General features: G+C 38.2%; 1 protein-coding gene across 1 annotated transcript in view; it reads left to right on the forward strand.

Moving 5' to 3' along the window:
• Positions 1–149: 149 nt before the first annotated feature.
• LOC109935201 (endoplasmic reticulum metallopeptidase 1) overlaps positions 150–21,435 on the forward strand; it is a gene marked incomplete at its 5' end in the record, with an annotated part of 32,232 nt that continues 10,946 nt past the window's right edge. The window contains 9 exons of the mRNA XM_048592253.1: positions 150–277; positions 837–942; positions 5,284–5,430; positions 7,104–7,196; positions 9,341–9,553; positions 11,039–11,259; positions 12,479–12,653; positions 16,526–16,716; positions 17,553–17,705. Of these exons, the coding sequence (XP_048448210.1) occupies positions 150–277; positions 837–942; positions 5,284–5,430; positions 7,104–7,196; positions 9,341–9,553; positions 11,039–11,259; positions 12,479–12,653; positions 16,526–16,716; positions 17,553–17,705 (1,427 nt within the window). The remainder of the gene's footprint in view (positions 278–836; positions 943–5,283; positions 5,431–7,103; positions 7,197–9,340; positions 9,554–11,038; positions 11,260–12,478; positions 12,654–16,525; positions 16,717–17,552; positions 17,706–21,435) is intronic.

Consider the following 21,435-nt stretch of genomic DNA (forward strand, 5'->3'; position numbering starts at 1 on the left):
GACCAACTGGCTTTTTCAGCATTGATTTTCTTGGAGGTTTCAGTAGCCAGACCTGCTGAGCTTTTCCAGCAATTTCTGTTTTTATATCAGAATTCATATTGGCAGAGATTAAATTAATACTAATTGAACAATGTTCCATGTTTTGACAGGTGCCAGTGATGACGCAGTCAGTTGTGCTGTTATGCTAGAAGTTCTAAATGCGCTGTCTAATTCGTCTATTCCCCTGCAACATGCAGTCATATTTCTTTTCAATGGAGCAGAAGAGAATGTTTTGCAAGTAAGTATAGCATTTACTGATATACTGGGATACTTGCAACACACAAATTACATAGTATTAGCCTTGAAAACCACAAATGCTCGAGATCACAGTGGGTCAGGCAGCATCCATTGAGAGAGAGCAAGCTAAAGCTTTGAATCTAGATAACTGTTCATCAGAGCTAAATGAATTGTGGAGGAGGCAGCATTATGCTGTAGTTTGTGGGGGTGGGCTAGGTGGGGTGGAGGTTGGTGTGGGGTGTAGAGTGGTGGGGAAAAAAGATGTTGATAGTTCAGATTCCAATCACTTAATCAGAGCTATCAATATCTTTTCTCCCCACCACTACACCACCCCACCCAACTATAGCATAAATGCTGCCCCTTCCATACTTCAGCTCAGATGAGCAATCATCTAGACTCGAACATTAGCTTGCTCTCTCTGTGGATGCCTCCTGATCCATTGTGATCTCCAGCATTTTTGTTTTCAGCACAGATTCCAGCACCTGAAATTTTTTGCTCCTATGTTACTAATCTTTTTAACCTTAAATGCTCAATCTTGTATATGTTTTATATTTTGGTAGGCAAGCCATGGATTTATTACACAGCACCCTTGGGTTAAACTAATAAGGGCATTTATTAACCTGGAAGCTGCTGGTGTAGGAGGGAAGGAGCTTGTTTTTCAAACAGGTAACCAATTTATTGTCTGTAGTGGAGACTGTGGTTGTTTTACAATGCCTGTTATATGTCTTGTATTTAATTAAAACATCAAGGAAAACAGTAGGCAGGAAGAGCTTCCTAAAATCTGCTACTGTATTTTTAAAATTCTCATTCATGCAGTCTGTTTTTACCCTTCCCTTTTGGGTTCCTTTCCACGTCTATCCGTACTAATGAATCAGTCTATATTATTTTCCATTTGACCTGAAAAAGAATTATAGCTGATGGTAGTCTGCTTTAATTTGTGCTATTTTCTGTTCTTGCTTCTCCCTCCTATCCAGAATACATTTTTACCCTGTCTTTCCGTTATTTCCACTTCTTAATTCTACCAGACCAGCTGGCTAAGGTCAGGAAATCTGACGCTTTGAATGTGAGTTGTGTGACACTGATATAGTTCACCAACAAAACATCTTGTGTCCCATCAGTTTGCTGCAAACACAATTTGCTGCAAAAATTTTACAGGTGGCCAAGAAATCTGAGAACAAGTGTTATTCCAATTTATGATTTGACTGCAATTATTTTGACCTACATAGGTAGATTTGTTTTTCTGCTTAGCTGGTACTGTTACCTCCTAAGTGAACCACAGCTGGGTATCCCATTCCCACTGACTTTGTTTTTATAATGTCAACAGCTAATGTGATGTGGGTTGTATTGTTTACATTGAGTTTGCACGAGGTTCAGTTAAGAAGACTGATCAGAGAAAGTTAGAGGTTTTTACTGTTTTTGTCCCCTGGAGGTTGGGGACTGATTTGAAATGAAAAATTGGTATGATAATGATTGTATGTTAACTTCAAGCTACCTGTCTACTTTAAGCTGCGGTTGTAACGTAGGATATCTGTGCTAGCATTGGGAGCTCCCAATGTTGGTCTTATTTTCCAGTTTTTAATAAGTCATATCTTCTGCTACTAAAGCCATGTATATACATGGGTGACCTCCATTCTTGATGACGCCAACACTTTTGTTGGGTTTCTATCTTCTAAACCCCACAAACTTCAAAATTGGGCTGCAAGTATTCTCTCCCCATTAAGTCACTATAGCATGCTCGATGGTCAAATGAACCTATATTGGTTTTCTGTATTTACCATCTTAAATTTTCTTGCTTTTGTTTTATAAAGCCCTCCATGACTTCATCTTATTCTCATTGCACAATCTCCTGCAGCCCCATTCCCCATCCCTCTTCTCCCACCCCATCTCTGGCTCTTGTGCACCTACTTCCATCTCTCAATTGGTAACAGAATATTCAGCTACATAGATCTTACCATCTGGATTTCACTTCCTGAATCTCTGTGTTTCATTTGGTTCTTTTGGTTTGAAAAAAACCCCTCCAATCCCATCATCTTATTTGTTTGTTTGTACAGTGCATTATAGGTTTGTGACTGTGTTGCATTAAATAAATTGTACAGTTGCAGTAAAAATGGGATTTGTGATGGTTCTGTGCAGAGATTGTTGAGAGATTTGTTTGGAAAATGGCACCTGATAAAGAAAGCATCCCATTTATAATATGCTTCCTCCTAGCTACAGATGTAAAATCATACAAGGCAAGTGGGTAACACAGCATGCATTCACTTTGGCCTAGACTTGAGCTCAACCTATACTGATAGAAACAGGTTGGATCTTGCACCATTTTATTCTGTCATAAAGTAGATGTGGGATATTACATATAATCATGAAATCTTGACTGAAACATTAACGACTTAAACAGCAAGTGCTTTGACTTTCTATCAATAGATCTTTCAGAATGGCAGCAAGTCAAGCTTTGACATTTGTACATTAGTAAGCTGAACGAACCCATACTGAAGCAGTGCTGCCATAATGATGCTGAAATGGGCATTTTAAATTAATTCTGGTGTCAGGAGAAAACCTATCAGTGGTTTCTGGGGTATTATGTTGGCGTCTAGTGTTACTGATTAATATGGTACTCATAACAGTGTCTCTTAGGTTGCATCTGCAATGGTGGAATTTGTGTGAGGTAGTTTTGTTTCACGCTAGGGGTAAAGTTCATGTACATTTGGAGTTGGGTTTGTGACCTCATTCACCCCAAGAGATGTTCCCTGCAGGAGGAAGCTTTATTCAATTTTACTGCAGTTGGATCAAGGCTTAAATCTGGATTTTCACAAAACTTTGGAATTGATATGAAGTGGGACTGCTCCTCATGTGCTTTTGCATTGTAAATGAATAAAGCAACATTTCACATTGCAATCTAAAACATTGACTGTGGACCTGGTTCTATGCAGTTACCCAATAACACTAAATATATGGAGGTTCTAGTAATGTTTGATTTCTTGAGATGATTATCTGGCTTATTTAAGTTTTATCGGTTGTATAGTGGCATACAATGGGATTTGCAACGGAGTTTGTAGTAGTATTTGCTGCCTTTCAAAGCAACCTGCTGGAAACACTAGTAGAATAGAATAGAATGGAAAATATTAAAAATCCATATGTTACCTTAAGGTGTATTTATGCACTGTTGTAGTAAAGTGGTTAGCAAAAAAACTGAAGCTTCCCCAACCTCCACTATTTCCATCACCTCCAGTTCAGCATTTGAAGATCTTCATAGTATGATATGCACAGGAAGAAACATTTTGTACCTTTTGGTCTTATCCAGCCAGCCCCATTTGTCGTCTTTTTCTCACAATTCTGTATTTGTTTTTCCTTCAAACATTTATCCATTTCTGTTTTGGAAGTTACTCATGAATTTAGCTCCAATTCATGATTTTTTAAAAAAATATTTTCCTCCTGTTGCCTCTGGTTCTTTCACCAGCTACTTTAAATCTCTGTTCTCTGACCTTTCTGATGCTGAAAGCAGTTTATCTTTTATTCCAGAAATTCTCTTCTCGGTTTTTAAGCACTTTTGTCAAATTTTCTTCTAATCTATTGACGAAAGATCACTTGACCTATTCCTTTCTCCACAGGTGTTGCAGTGTTTGCTGAATATTTTCAGTGTATTCTGTTTTCATCTCCTTTTAGCATTCCCTGCTCCAAGGAGAACTACTCTAGCCCCTTCATTTGGCTGAATCTAGGTGTAGATCAACAGATTAAGAGCAATCCAAGTTAAGAGCGAGAGATAGAAGGAACAGACCATTTGGCCTTCTACCCTACTGCAACGTTTACTAAGGTCATGGCTGGTCTGATTGTGCCTCTAACGTATTCTTGCCTGTCCCCATAGTTGTTGACTCAGATTGTTGATCAACAATCTGTCTAATGCTGCCCCGAATATGTGAAATAACAGAGTCTCCACTGCTCACTCCAGAAGAGAATTCCAAACATCATAACCTCCAGAAAATAGATTCTACCTTTCTTTCATGTTAAATGGGACACCTCTGATTAAGATGTCCTCTCTAGATGCGGATTGTTCTTAAAGGAAACATCCTCTCAACACCTGCTCTTTTAAACCCACTCAGAATCTTGGATTTCAATAAGATTATCTCTCATCTCTTCTAAATTTCAAAGGGCAGAGCACAGACCCAGTAAAAAAGGGAAGAAAAGCAAATTTTGTGCAAATTAATAATAAAATCTTTTCAATCGATCTGACTGTCCTCTGTCCATGCTTTGGCGTCATCACTCAGACTTCATGACATAAGTTATATTCCTAGCAAGTAACGTTGACCTTTGGATGAATAAGGCACGAAGTAAAGTCAATACAGTGTGAAGTGAAGGAACACAGCAGATCAAGAAGCATCAGAGGAGCTGGAGATTGGGACTAGACCCTTCATTTGGGGAAGGTGATGGCCTGGTGGTATTATCGCTGGACTGTTAATCCAGAGACTCAGATAATGTTTTGGGGACCCGGGTTCAAATCCTGTCATGGCAGATGGTGGAATTTGAATTCAATAAATATCTGGAATTAAGAATCTAATGATGACCGTGAATACGTTGCCGATTGTCGGAAAAATCCATCTGGTTCACTAATGTCCTTTAGGGAAGGAAGCTGCCATACTTACCTGGTCTGGCCTACGTGTGAGTCCAGACCCACAGCAATGTAGTTGACTCTTAACTGCTGTCTGGGCAATTAGGGATGGGCAATAAATGCTGCCTGGCCAGCGACGCCCTCATCCTGTGAATGAATAAAGAAAAAAAAAATTAGGAAGGGTCTAGGTCTAGGCCCAAAATGTCAACTCTTCTGCTCCTCTGATGCTGCCTGACCTGCCACGTTCCTCCAGCTCCACACTATATTGACTCCGACTCCAGCATCTACAGTTCTTGCTATCTCCAAAGGCCTGAAGTAAACTCTGGAGGGTTTCACTCCATTTAGTTACTGGAATGTGTAGTATTTTCTCCCTACGATCCGAAGAATTGCTTTTTTACCTCCTCAAGGTCCGGAAAATCCCTGGTTGGTTCAGGCATACGTTCGTGCAGCTAAACATCCTTTTGCATCTGTTGTTGGTCAGGAAGTATTTCAGAGTGGCATCATTCCGTCTGACACTGATTTCCGAATCTATCGGGACTACGGCAACATTCCAGGTACAAATGTATCTTTGTTGGTGTTGTTTTTATACATAAAGTTAGCTCATTGCAAATCACTCTGAATCCCTAAGTATTCCATTTTCAAACATTCTTCCTCCTTTCTCCGTTTCCTTTCAATAAATCATTTATCTTGAATGCCTAACATTGAGTCAAGGAGTCTGTGAATAGCACTTCACATTAGTGCACTAGCATGCAATTGTATTCCCACTGTTCCCATTCTGAGCCGTTCTACATAGGAACTATGATTTCACATTCCCCCTTCAGGAGATGCCAGCTGGCCATTTCGTTGCTGAGATGGCAGTTGTGCACCTTCTTAGCGATCCAAAGAATGCGTTACTCACCTCAGCATCCTAGAGATACATGACGTATGTTATTAAGGAAATTGAGGCAAAAATGTACCATTTTTAATTACTTTCAGAGAAAGGAAGTGGTCAGGACTCCAGCTTGCCTATATTCATTATATCTTTATCATTGTTAAAATGGGACATAAAGTGAAAGCTTTTCATCACGCACTTATCAAGACTAGAACACAAATTGGACTTCGAAAGGGATCACCAATTTATACAGTGTTGATACAGTGTTGATGCAGTATTGATGCAGTATGCAAAGAGGGTGCTGGTAGCTGCACCATAGTTAGCTGATTAACCTCAAACCAGCCAGGTAAATGTTGCCATGGAGAAGGCAGCAGGGATTGGAAGTCTCCATAACCCTTTCTCAGTAAGAAAGGTGCAATCTATGCACAAAAACCCTTTTGCCTACACAGAAGAGTCCTGTGTTTCAATATATGTAGCTTCCAGCACAAGCACACAGATCCTAAATTAGTTTCCAGTATAATTTTCTGTACAGACTAGCTTATTAAAGAAATATTCTCCATTAGCAGAATCACATTTTATGCCGGACATTAAGTTTTGCAAACATGGGATGACTGAACGTGGTTGGCTTGCTGCCTGCTGCAGACAGTCAAAGGGACTTGGTGTTTGATGGAGTCCACCAGTCATACAGTCTGCATACCTGGTAACACTGGTATTTAAACTCATTGTGTGGGATGCTAGGCAAAACATCATCTTTTTTGGCTTGATGGCAGTGTCCTGTTCGTGGATGATAGCACCTGTTTGTTTACTGCAAGCAGCTAATTAAAATAACTAGCTTCACCAATTACTTAAACTTTTGAGATACCTTCACCTTCAATGTTAATCTGAGGTTGATTGGGCACCATTTAGGGCCTGAAATGCATCCATATGTTCTTTCATGAGTTTGCATGACTTACTGAGAGTGATGATTTGATCAGGGTAGCAATTATTGTATTTCATTCAGTCAGTTTGCAATACGTTTATCTGCAGTTGCTTTTCTGGATTGCACATTTCACTGATGAAGCTGTGAAACATTCAGATTTCACTACTCACCATTATACTGTGGTAATGAATTCTGTTCTCATCTGTTCATTTGAAAACAGTCATCTGAATATTAGATGTAAATCAGTTAAAGAAAAGCCTTTACTCTCCCTGTGCCATTAACCCAAACTTGACTGCAGTAAAAATATTTTAGATTGTACTCTTGTTAGTTTTCTTCTTTTTAAAGCACTGGATGCATTGTATATTCTGAGAGGATGTAAAGGTTTACTGTGTCACTGATCTACTTGGGAGTATGTTATAATGTGTATTCTTTTACAGGAATAGACTTGGCTTTCATTGAAAATGGTTATATTTATCACACAAAGTATGACACAGCAGATCGGATACCTGTAGATTCCATAAGGAGGGCTGGTTAGTATCCTATATATCCTATATATCCTATAGAACAGAAAACACTTTGTGTTATAATTAATGTGTATGCTTTGGAACCAAAATTTTCAAAATATGTAGCATTTGTAATGAAGCAATACTAATTTATTGAGCCATCAATTGCAATTTTAATCTGAGGAATTAACTTCACATGTAGTTATGTCTTTGAGTACTTTCTAATTATTGTGGATAATTAGATTCATTTAAACCCCACCTAGTGTAAACACGGATTAGTTTAATTTAGAATAACCAGATTTTACAGTTCAGAAGTAATCTTTTGGCATACTGGCCTTTATTGGCTCTAAAAGTTCTAAGCACTTAGACCCAATTCTCCGCCCTTTCCCTTCTTTTAAAATCAAATATTTATTCGGTTATCTTTGCAAACTTGTGGATTATGTTTCTACCACGGCTTGGTTCCATGCTATAGTAAGCAGTGTGCATTTAAAAAAAAAAGTAAACTTTTACTTAATTACTTTTATAATGATAAACTTACCCTTCTACTTAGCAGTGGATAGTTTATTTTCAGTCTTTAAGTGAATAATCTTTTTCCCATCCCAAATGTCTTTTGATCAGCAAAATTTCTCCAATGGCAGGCAGCTTGCCTCGTCAATACTTTCCAAGGCTATGCACTGAAAACATTTCTCTAAGTGTAAATGGTGCAATAATGAATTGCAGCAAAGCACTGTTTGTTCACTGATAATTCTCCCTAGAGAAAGTTGCACCATTAAATGATGCAATGATAATTATAGTAATTTCACATACATTCAACATTCCTTTTAGTGGTACTATCACTTTATCGGGAGAGGAAAATAAAATTAGATATTGTTCTTGTGACAGAGAAGTAATATGTGAACACTTTTCACAAACTACAAAATAATTCTAATTTTTAATTTATAACCTGCCCATAAGAATTCATTGCACTAAACATTAAAAATTGCACTGGCGTCTCTCATCTGTTAGAGTTCCTTTCTGGGAACTGAAACATTTTATTCATGTTTTGTCCCAAGCACCATGAAATGAATTCAATTGTACCATGCCCTGGTATTGTATTTTTTGGGACTTTGCAGTCACAAACTTAGCTGTTGGAGTTAGATTTGGTTGCAGATGCCTGATTTCAGAAATTGAACGATAGCCAGGAAATCCATTCAACCTTTGGCTTCAAGCCAGATACTCACCCAAGACAAAATATCCAATTGAGATAAGTGTGACCAAGGATGCCTCGTTAGGCCTTGTAATGACATGGTAAATTTAATCTGTTTTCAACAGCAACTTGTTCCTGAGGACTCAAGGTAACAATCAGTTAAAAGAAAAGCAATTTTCATGAGTGGCTGTTGCAAATGTTTACATTTTGATTGATACCTGGAATGGTCGGTACTCAGAACATTTACGAGGGCAGCAAAAAATGGTAAAGTTTGTTACCGCAGGAGAGTATGCTGCAAATGTTTGCTCTCTCGAAGTACTTTTTAAAATAGTGACATATTGATAGAGCTATAAACGAGATATCTTTGAAGAAATGCAAGCATATGAAAGTGGGCAAGGAAATACCAGATGGTTAATCAAGCCTGCCCTATCATGACTGGCCACTTCTCTACCCTCCTTTCCCACACCCATGTAACCTCCTGGGTGAAGTTTTAAAAAAAAACTCCAGGCCAATAATCAGTTAAATAAAACACTGGAATTTCTTTCAGGACATTGAAATTGATCCAGGAGATATCATAGGCCAGATATTACCAATAAAATCACCTACCTTTTATATAATCATGAAGTCCAGTTCCCCCTCCGAGGCATACAGAGGCTTGGCAATCATCACATCTTTCAACAATACTCAAGATGTGCTTGATTCTTGGGGAGTGGATAAACTGCGAAATTCCTAGCCCATCCCAACACAGGCACAGTTGCTCTGATCCTCACCAATCTGTTAAACTGAAATAACTGCGTTTCCCCTTAACAAAAAATACATTGAGAGTTCATATCAATTTAGAGAAATCTGCTTTGAGCAATATTGGAACTTGTCCTTTATATTTTAAGTGATTCCTCTGCCATATCTATTTATTTGCAGAATTAGGAAGCGGAAGTAATTAAAATCACTTAAAGCATTATTCTAAATTGTCTAATGGTCTTTGTAGGTGATAATATACTAGCTGTGCTGCAGTACTTGGCAACATCTGCAGAACTGGCTGACTCAACTCAGTATCGCCATGGGGCCATGGTATTTTTTGATGTACTTGGATTGTTTGTTGTGGCCTACCCACAACGAATTGGTGCTATAATCAACTATTTGGTGGCTGTGGCAGCTGTTGTCTACTTAGGAAAAAAATTCTCAATATCAGTAAATCAAGGTGAGTCTGTTCAAGTATAAACTTTTTTTGTGCAGTGTGGCTTTTTAGTTCTAAATATGTTCATCTTTTAAGGAAGTATAGTTGGAGTTAAAATAACATTGCAGTAAACAGTTGTGTTCATGTCACAAGTTAGTTGTATTCTCTTTTGGTTAGAAGGTTGTAGGTTTAAGTTCCAGCACAGGACTTGAAGACAGAACCCGAGCAAGTTTCGCATATTCAGAGATACTGCCCTTTGTTTGAAGCATGAAAGAAAATCTGCAACTGTTTGTTCAACTGTTTCAGTTGGACTTTAAAGATCTTTCATCACTGATCCAGAAAGACTGTAGTTTCTTACAGCGCACTGTACAACTTTTCTACTCCAACCAACATCACCTATAATATATTAATCAGTCATCAGTTTCTTTGATATGATGACTCATGCTGTGGACTGAGTGACTGTTTTGCTTGGGTAATCGCAGCACTTCAAAGTAACACATCGTTTGTGAAAGGCATTGACACATTTGAGACATGTGACTAGAAGCTTTTCAAATACAAATCTTGACTTTCCTTTTGAATTACCTGTTTTCACAAGGCGTTCAAGATTATGAAATAGTATCAAGATATTTCATCACCTGATTGCATGCTGCAGAAATGTCTTTATTTAACCGGAATAATACTGCAATATAGAGTGCAGAAAATGTGTGGATATTTTTCTTTCCTACATTAAGACAGTGCTGACAATTTTGTTAAAGACTTATTAACATTATAGATTTGTGTTGTGCAGATAAATTTGAGAAGTTTTTTTTAAATGACGTTTTCTTAAATGTGCTTAGGGTATATATGTACCTAAATTTAAATACTTTTTGTTTTGTGAATTAGATTATAACCTCAAATGTACTTATGCCAGTGGATAATTCTGGAACTCCATCAATGAGACAATGAACAACAAATGGTTCCCTGGGCTGTGTTAAGATAGCTAAACTCAATCAAGGCAGCATTGTAGATATAGCTATTAGCTTTGATCACATCTAATGTAGAACACCAAAATTTGTCAATATTCCTACGTCTGTTCCTGTGGCGAATGTGTATGATGGTCTTTGAGGTGAAGTCATTAGGCTGGGCTGTAAATTAATAGATTAGAGACACTGCATAGCAGAAGTCAGCAAAGAATGGACTAAAAAGGGGAGAACAAAACACATAGAAGTATAGTAAACATGAGCTCATCCAGACCTCTGCCCATATCCAAGCTGTCAATTAATCCTTTTCACCCATGTGTTTGTTGATGCACATTGGCAGCCTGTGCACAATACCTTGATTTTTAAATTCTCACCCTTTGTATGACTTTGCCCCTCCCTCATCTTTCTAACCTCCACCACTCTTCTAAACACACCCCCAAATACTATTTATGTATGCTGTTCTATTCTTAATGTTAATTATTAGAATTTAAATGGCATTAATTATGTTTCTGCTAATCCTGCAAAGTGTAACTGGTGTGATTATTTGCAGGATCGCACTACAGGAGGGACCTCCTCTATGGAATTGCTGTCACAATAATCTGCTGGTTTATCATTTTTATAACAATCCTTATTGTAGCAGTATTTGTGTCTTTGACTGGGCATGCAATGTCTTGGTACTCCAACTTCTACGTTTCTGCTGTATTGTATGGGTCAATAGCCCTTGCAAAGCTCATACTGATTCATACACTTGCAAAAAATCTTTATTATGGAGTAAGTATACTAATTATTCTTTTAGTTTAATTGATTTGCATGTGTTGTTGGTAGATGTCGATTAATATTTTTCTCTTCTATTTCCTCCTCTTGTTTCTTTTCCTTCATATCACTTGAAGCCTACATGCCTGATCTAGTACTAGACCTTTTGGGGTTTCAGTCTGCAGAATATAATGATATATAATTCTTTCCTGCCACCTTGACTTTGAAGAAGTCAGGGATGGGGATAGTAAGGAGAAAGAGAAGAAAAGAATGCAATTTGCAACCAGCTTTTGACCGGTGTATTTTATGAGCATATTTATGACCAAGCCGGAATTCAGGGCTCATGAGCACATATGAAGTAAGCTAGAAGTTCCTGTTTGTGTACACTAGGGTGACTTAACCAAAACAACTTACTCCAGTCTGTATGTAACTCTAGAGACAGATTATGTCCTTTGTATTTTGTCCAGTTCAATAATATTCAAGGGAATCATGTGTACTAAAGGTACTGTGGACAAGAGTCATAGGCTTATCTCCAGGGCAGGGCTTTGAATTAGGAAACATTTTTGGCAGGTTGGCATTCATTTGTTTTCATGGGAACAGTGAACTTTAATCATGGTCACTGCAGCTCATTAATTGGTCGATGTGATATTTGTCTTTAGTTATGTTTGCTGTTGTCATACCAAAGGATATGGTGGGACTATACTGAAAATGACCCATGTACATAGTGATTTAAATTAACCAATGTTAAAACTAAATTTTGAGTAGTTTTATTTTGTATAGGAATGCATTGTGTCTGAGAGAAAAAAGAACTCCATTATTTCTCTTTCTTTGTTACCCACTTGACCCAATAAGGCCTGGGAATGTGCATCTGAGGTATCAACTTTCATGCACGATCATGACTGGTTTAACCTGTACTTCTTGAAGAAAAACTTTTAAAAAATGTTACCAACTTTAGTCTGAATTCTGCAAATTTAACTGCTTTAATCTGGATCATACTGGGTTGGTGTGTTGATATTTGAATACGAATGTAGATTTTTTAACATTTTTTTTTAAAAGTGTCAGACACTGAATCTTCACTGTGGCAGGTAGTCAAGGTTTAACTCAAGAGCAGTTTGTGTAGGTAATGCGTTATGTTTCCCTGAATCTCTAAACATTGTAAAGAAAAGACTGTGAAGACACTAAAGTTAATTTTTGGCAGATATCTGACTTGCTACTAAATTATCTTGTTTGTATGCAGGCCATGAATGAGGTATACCTTGCTGAACTATATTTCGATGTTTCATTAACAATCTGGTGCTGTACTTTGGTTTACTTTACCCAACGTGCCTTGTGCTCAGCCTATGTCCCTGGACTGTGGGTTGCTTTTCCTCTGTTTGTGAGATTAATGATTGGGAAGGAACTGGCACAAAAAGGTAAACTCACATGGTTTGTATTGTTTGATGAAATAAATACACTTAAAATCAAGAAATACTTTACCACACTTTTCACTTTCAATATTTTTAATTGACCTTACATTGTGTTGTGCACCAAAGAATCCTGCAGCTATCTCTGCTTGTCTCCCATACTCCTAGCCTTACTGTGTTCTTCTCTAGAAATTTTCTTTGACTTTCTCCCAATCTCTGACCTATCTTGTGTTGCCTTTTATGTAGAGCTAGATTTGGGATCGCCTCACAAAAGAAAATTTTTTAGTGTAGAAGGCAGGTGTTGCATTCAGGTACTGAAATTTTTTGCCATCTTTCATACTCAAAATCAACTAATATGGATTCAGGAATATTTGATGGCTTGGTTTATACATTTGTTAACAAAAGGCCTTGGCATTCACAATATACCAGCTTTCGTATTATTCCAGCAAATTATTCCTAGCGTCCCATGTGAAATTGAAATGGAGACATAGCAGAAATTCACATGATATTGGACCATTTTCTTGTGCCATTGACTGGAACAGGAATAGGTGGTGAAGGGAATAAAGATTGTGTTTGTCACCAGAAATATCAGTTATAAAAGTTAAGTAAATCGTTGTGATCGGCGTTCTCATTTTTAAGAGGGGTCCATAGCTGTTGAAACCTTCTGCAGATATATGCGTGTGCATGTGCTTTCTAAGACCGAGCAGAGCAGAAAATATTTACCCAAAGCAGGTGTGATGCAAGTTTTTTTTTTTATTACCCATGGCTGCTTCATCCTTTTTTGTAACTCGTTTGTTGGTATGAACTGGATAATGCCACTAATACCTCTGGAGGAGAGATGCCAAGAATTACCATAACGAATGAGAGTATGTTAAAAACCAGCCATGCCAGTTCACTGATGAGGCTTTCGATGTTGGCCTTTCAACATCAGGTATAGTATCTCGGTCCTGGAGGATTAGATTCTGTTCAATGGCATGAGAATTTTTTGCTAAATTGATGAGGGAAACATCTATCAATTTCAGTAGACGTGCATTAGTTTGCAGCAGTCAGGTCCAAGTCAAACCAATATTTCAGTAATATCTTGAAATCTTTTGAATTCATGGCAAAAGGCTCAAACAACTGATATGTACTGATCAGTACATTAGACATTGAACAGAATGAAATGTGAGCTTTTCTTTTCAATCTACCATCTCTGTGGACTTGAATTGACAATATTATAAACAATACTACATGAAGTCTAGCTTGACAGAGTACTGCCTCAAGAATCTTGAGGAATTTGGTGAGTGAGAAAAATTCAAGGATTGATCTCTTTTCTAAAATCTAATCAAATTTTTGTATTTAGCATTTAATCGTAACTTGTTGTTTTGTTCATAGTTTTTGTCAGTGCTAAATAAGTTAACTACTAGTGGCATCTATGCAGTTACTTAATTAAGTGACTAGTCAGCAGGGCATGACTCTGCTCTTTGTAACATTTTCTAGTTGAAAAAAGATTGAGGTTTTTGCTTCCACATGAAATAAGCAGCATAGCATCTGTCAGTATGACAGTTGCCGAAACAACCAACAGTAAAACCAGAAGAAACATCTTCCCCCAAAGCATGATGAGAATGTGGAGCTTGCTACCACAGGGAATGGTTCAAGCAAACAGTATCAGTACTTGTAGGAGAAAATAGAAAGTGTTTGAGGGAGAAGGTAATAGATGATTACAAAAGTAGACTTAGAGGAAAGATGGGAGTGTTCTTGATTGGAACATAATCACTGGCAAGACCGAATAGCCTGTTTGTGCTGTATATTCTAAGTAATTCTTATGTAATGCAGTCAGTTGATTATTCTGCTACACTAGCCTAAAATGGGTTCAGAACTGCACTATAATGAGTAGATGAATATATCCAAGTTCTGTCAAAAAGAACCTCACACTCCAGATTGCTTCCTGTTATATTGACTTTGATGTCATAAGCTGATCTGAGACTAAGTTTGTCATCAGATCTTTACAGCTACTTCAGCTACTTTCTCATTAGCTGAATGTTTTTGTGAAAGGTTAATCATGTTTGACCAATTGTCCATGCCTCACTATGGAAGCGCACTGGAAATCAATTCCTGTTATTCGAGGAGTTGTCACAAAAGTTGAAGATTTTATAAGTAAAAAACTGGGGAATTTTGATCTTTTATTTTAAGATCAGGTTGACAGAAAACACAGACCATGTTTCTGTACTTAATAAGCATTACTCTTTATTACAAATTAATAGTTTCTAAATAACTAGCTACATGTCAACAACTATGAACATTGATATGTAATTTTGTGTACCTTTTCCTTCTGTTACCAACTTAATTTGGGAATCTTCCTTCTACCAATCATTTGATTTCTTTAGCTTCAGACATAAAATTGTCCTGATCTATTTTGTTTGTCAGTGGCATCAAAATGAGGAATTGGATACTTCATTATTCCTTTCATCCTCTGATGCAGCTGAAGATTGTCTGCAGAATTGTTACAAAAAGCAGAGGCAGAAAATCTGAAAAAGAAGCAGGAAATCCTGCAAATTCTCTGTGCATAAAGCAGTAACTGTGCAGAGGAACACATACCTTTTCACGTCATACCTTTCATCAGAAGTTGGTCAGTGTTGGTTCTCGCCATTATCTGAGGCTAAGAAAGCAAAGTTGCCTATTTTTATTTTGCCTGCAGTCATTCAATGCATTATATACATTCAGAGATTTACAGCACAGAAAAAGGCCCATTGAGTGTATCCTGGTCACAAACAACTGCCTAACAATGATAATACCATTTTTCAGCATTTGGCCCGTAGCCTTGTATGTATTGGCATATGTTAATTGGGCGACACAGTGGCTCAGTGGTTAGCACTGCTGCCTCACAGCACCAGGGACCCAGGTTCGATTCCACCCTCGGGCGACTGTCTGTGTGGAGTTTGTACATTCTCCCCCTGTCTGCCCAGGTTTCCTCTGGGTGCTCCGGTTTCCGCCCACAGTCCGGAGATGTGCGGGTTAGGTGGCTTCGCCATGCTAAATTGCCCGTAGTGTCCAAGGGTGTGTAAATTAGGTGGACTAGACATGGGAAAAACAAGTGTTACAGGGAAAGGATAGGCAATGGGTCTGGGTGGGATGCTGTTCGCAGGGGCAGTGGGACTTCTGGGGCCGAATGGCTTGTTTCCACACAGTAGGGATTCTGTGATTCTACAAATTACTGATGGGGGTGAAAAACATTTGAGCTTGATTATCCTTTGCTAATCACCAGATAAAAATTGAGGGCATAATCTGTTGCAACCATCTTTAGTATTTTGAAAATAAATGAAGTGAGGTAGGTATGTTTTCCCTAAAAATTAGAACAAAAATGCCGAGAGTGTCATTATTCAGTTGGACACCTTTAGTGTAGAAGACCATAATTGGTCCCTTGTCTGGAACTACATGAAGCAATACACTTATCCACAGGCTTTAATTATTGTGTATCAGGATTAAATCTTTTTTATTGACCACTCGTTTTTCTATGTAATATTGTCTTTTCCTCAGAACCACGGGAAAAATGATGTTGGTTTTTTGGGAGCCAAAGAGGAACTTTTTATTCAAGATGAATTACGTTGTATCTTAAATGTTTGCAGATGTGTGTTGTATTTCTGTCTTGATGATATTCGTGTGTACTTTTTGTGCATCTTTCCCTACAGTTGTGAGTTTTCCTTATTTTCTGACTTTTCTTGTGGGATACAAGTTCTCATGGATACTGAAACAGTGAAATAAGTAGTCTGGTGGGAAAGTGTTTGATGGCTGGATAAATCTGTGGGGTGGAAGAAATACTTGTACATTTTTAAAAAAGTGTAATCATAAGTCATCAGTGCTTTTTTTTTTATATGGTTTTGTCTTTTTCTGTTTTGACCTAGGTGCTACAGTGAAACTGACAGCAATTTATTTTCTGGGTCTATTTATTCCTCACCTACTGACCATGTACCTGTTTTGGGGTGCATTTGAAATGTTCACCCCCATCCTGGGACGTAGTGGTACTGAAATACCTCCTGATGTTGCACTGGCTTCTATTATTGGAACCTTCACTATTATTCTAACTACCTACTTTGTAAGTCATGTTTCATTGCCCCCTCGAATCTTTTCAACACACTCTTGAATTCAAAGGGAAAAAATCTTTTGTGTTTTGATAAACTGAGCTGAAAGTAATAAACAACACTTCTTTAAGAAACAGGTTCATTAAAATTCCATTTGTAAACAAGTATTTGTGCTTCACTACTGAGCACGAACCATGAATTCAAGAAATAAAGTGGATATTTGCATTGGGTTTTACCATGCAGAAGCCATTCATTCCACCCACCAGATCTTGATGCTTTTTATGCACTACATAAGTTGCCTCCCATCTTGTTCATCTCCCCTTAGTAGCACACCTTTCTCTTTTCTTCCTATTTTTCTTTTAAATACCACTGTGATTCATTAGAGAAATTTTGTGATATCCTTTTAAATAAATTTGTTTGCTTTTCCTTTGGATACTCCTGCATCATTTTTCTCCACCTCCTGTCCCCAACTCTTTGTTTTAAATCCCCCTTGCTCTTCAATTAAACAATGACTTGTCACTAAAACAGAGATTCCAATCATTTATGAGGACAAACAATATATGTTTTGTGAAAGCATTGAAGAGGTAAAAATGATCGTTCTGGTGCTTGGGTGAGTGCAGTGGGACACTAGGAACGGATTATTCACCAGCATCACAGTCAAGTTCAATTATACATATCCATGTATGCCAGTACATTAATGAGTGGAAGATAAAACAGATTATCAATCCCCGCATCCTTTCTCTGCCTGAGGTGCTTTAATTTAAAATTGAAATTTTACATCTTTGGCTAAGTTAGTGTCATGATTTGAGTTTTTGGTCTGGCTACTCACTAAATATGTTCTTGTTTTTAGGTGAGCCTGGTTTATCTGTGCAGAAGTACAAAATGGACTCTTTTGGGTTTAGGGATTGCATTTTTGGCTTCAGCCACTCTGGTGTGTAGTGGAGCATTTTTTCCATATACATCTGACCCTGCTGGGCCACACCCTAAGAGAATCTTTCTTCAGGTAAGAGATGTTTTGAGGTTATCGCGTTACAGCTGTAGGTCAAGGAAAGGAAGAAAAGCCTCATTTATTTTCTTTCATGACTTCACAACATCCTGAGGCACTGAGAGCCAATGAGATAGTTTGAAGAGTAGATCTACTTGTACTGTAGAAAATGTGATAGTCAATTTGCATGCAGCCAGGTCCCACAAACAGTAATCTGATGATGAGCAGGTAATCTGCTTCTAATAAATTTTGATTAGGAATGAATATTAGCCAGGACACTTGGGAGACAGCAGTCAATTACTCTCCACTCCCACACTTCTGACCTTTTACATCATTTGTTAAGGCAGATGAAGTCTCAGTGTCTCAAACCAAATGTAGCACTTCTGAAATTGTAACATTCCCACTGGCTGTGCTGGACTTGTAGTCTAGATTGTGGTGGTCAGTGTTGGAGTTGAAGCCTTCTAGTTCTAAGGGTAAGAGTGCCACGATTGAAATTTAAAAACAAAACTGAACATAGTGGAATCATGCAACAGGTCTGACAGCATATGTAGAGAAAGAAATAATTAACTTTTCAGATTGCTGACCTATGTCAGAACATGTTAAAGATAGAAATATAAGAAGGTGGAGGGGCAAGAACAAAATGGAGTGTCTGGTTATGTGGGAAAGTAGGGGAGTTGTTAAAAGAATGATAATGTAAGGGAAAAGGAGATGTTATTTGAACACTTAGAGATAAACAATAGAGTTATAACTGGGAATAACAATCATCAGTTGTGTTGGCAGGTAAAGTGTACTTGGCAAGTTGGCTATTGAGAAGGAAGGGGAAATGAATAAGGCAGATTGTACGTGAAAGGGTTAACATCAAAAGAGAATTTCTGCTTATCAAGACATAGGGAGGAGCCAATTAGTGTTCAAGTTCAGTATTTAGTCTATGCAGCTAACAGTAATGTATACTTGCTCTTAAGTTCTAGTCTGAGGCCTTACAAAGGATTGGCACAGAGCTGCACTGTAATTTAACTAGCTATTAAGTACTATGTAATAAACCGATTCTGTTTGTGAGCACTAAGCCTCCCTTCTGTCATACGCTTTGCATGGACATCCTTCCCCATTTGGTGTCAGTAACTTAGAGTAGTAACAATACAAAGGATTGGTGGCAATCATTTGAAACCATTGTTGATTGTCGGAAAGACCCATTTGATTCATTAATGTCCTTTAAGGAAGGAAACTGCTGTCCCTACCTAGTCTGGCCTATGTGTGACTCCACTCCCACAGCAATGTGGTTGATTCTTAATTGCCTTCCGGGCAGTTTGGGATGGGCAAGAAATGCTAGCCACATTCTGCAAATGAACTTCCATTGGACATGACCACACAAGATACCTTGTCTGCAGAGCTGGTATTCAAAAATATACCACATTTTAAATTGTTACAGTTCAATAGGATTTAAAATAGACACAGAGTGCACTCTATGTTAGTCACGTAGCATTATGTTAACAAAAACTGACGCTGGGTGAAAAAATATGACCAGCCCCTCTATGTCATGGATGACTTGACAGTTTAATATGAAATCTGTCTTGAACTGTCCCTGATAATTTCCACATCACTACACTTTATGGGGTTAACTTTGACCTTCACCCTTTGGCTGTCAAACTGGCAGAGCAGATTTCCCACCTGCCCACCATGAAATGAAAAACTGCAATAAGTGGATGACACCCCACAAAATTTTAGCCAGGTGGCAAAATGAACAATTTTTTGGATAATGTTAGAAACTAGGTGCAAATAGTATGAATGCTATCTTTTGGATGATTCAACTGTGAGATTAACGGAGAACTAATAAGTATAGATGCTCATTTGGTATATTTGCCCGACATAATGGGCTACAACTTATAATCTTTAAACCTGGGACTTGTACCATTAGTTTAATAAGAACACCTTGCCACTCTTCCTTCATTAAATTTATGCTACAATATGAAACAAAAACAAATTGTTGGAGAAACTCAGCAGGTCCGTCAGCAACAGTAGAGAGAAAACAGAGTTAACGTTTCGTGTCCAATGATCCTTCTTCAATGTTAACACTTTTCTCTCCATAGATGCTCCAGACCTGCTGAATTTCTCCGGTAATTTCTGTTTTTTGTCTCAGATTTCCGGCATCCTCAGTTCTTTATTTCATTTTTATTGCTACAGTATGTTTTACACTTCTGTTGCATTGGGCTTGAATTTGCTGGAGTACGTCCATTTAGTTGGACTTTTTCTTGAAACATTCAGCTGAATTTTTTTGTTCTGTAAATTGTTGGACGTGAGTACTGATAAAACAGTGAAGGAAATCAAGTATCTGGGATCTTGACAAACAATGTTACCAACAGGATTTTGCCTATCAGTATATTTCTTGTGAGCAGTGAAACAACACATCCCCTCAACTATTCGCAACCAGTCAACTATTGACTGTACCCAGTCAGCCCAACAGAAACACCTAAGGAAGTGTCTAACATTAAATGTGAATCTATAATTGGACAACATTTGCTGGATAATCCTGAATTTGAGGATTATTCCATTATTACTGCTTCTTGAGGAATTATACTGGCAACCAATTTAGGATTGTCAGTTGGTCTTGCAGTATGGCACACTTGTATGTACTGGAAACTACATATATTATTGGGATTGGTTTAGCTCAATTGGGTAGATGGTTGGTTTGCGAAGCAGTATGATGCTGACAGCATGGGGTCAATTCCCACACCAGCTGAGATTACCTTGAAGGACTCTCCTCCTCAACCTCTCCTCACCTGAGGTGTGGTGGTCCTATGGTTAAATCACAATCTGTCGTCTCTGTAAAGAGAGAACAGCCCTGTGGTCTGGTAAAACTGTTGTAACAGGATATAAGGTCCACTTGGAACCAATCTGTACTCTCTTCCCATGTGATATATCGTGTTGGTTTTCTTCTTGAATTGGTATTCTTGCAAATTGTTCTGTTGAGTGCGTCAGGAAAAGTTTCAACAAAATGTTTCTTTTTTTCCCTAGTGAAACTAATCATAGAATCATTTCAGTGTAGAAGCAGGCCATTCAGCCCATTGAGTCCATACCACCCTTCCAAAGGACATCCCACCTAGACCCACCCCATTCCTGGAATTTCCCACCCTAGACACTATGGGCAATTTACATAGCCAATCCACCTAACCTGCACATCTTTGGACTATAGGAGGAAACTGGAGCATCCAGTGGAAACCCACACAGACATAGGGAGAATATACAAACTCCACACAGACAATCGCCCGAGGCTGGAATTGAACCCGGATCCCTGGTACTGTGCGGCAGCAGTGCTAACCACTGAGCCACCATGCCGCCCTAAATTAATTGACATTGTATTAACAAATATCACATCACATCACATCAGTAGAGTTTGCGCTCTTGAGCAACTTTACCTATCTTTCTAATCAACCTTTTCAGAGGTGTGAATTACATAGCCTTGGAGCAGGTTGAACTTGAACATGGGCCTCCTGGTCCATTGGTAGGGACAATACCACTGCCACAAAAAGGCCGTCTGAGTTTAGTGGACAATTAATGTGCAATTCCAATACTCCAAAATGATGAGTGGCTCAGATTTGTACTACTCCACAGCAAATCTTGGCGATTCACAACTCATGCCATATATCCTAGTCCCATGAACTTGTTGCTGACATCCATGACTCTGCATTGTTGACAAACACTAATTTTACCAACAAGATACAGCCCATTTTATGTTTGGAGAATGAGGAAGGGA

This window comes from Rhincodon typus, unplaced genomic scaffold (assembly GCF_021869965.1).
Source record: "Rhincodon typus isolate 14 unplaced genomic scaffold, sRhiTyp1.1 hic_rhity00000894, whole genome shotgun sequence".
Taxonomy (NCBI): domain Eukaryota; kingdom Metazoa; phylum Chordata; class Chondrichthyes; order Orectolobiformes; family Rhincodontidae; genus Rhincodon; species Rhincodon typus.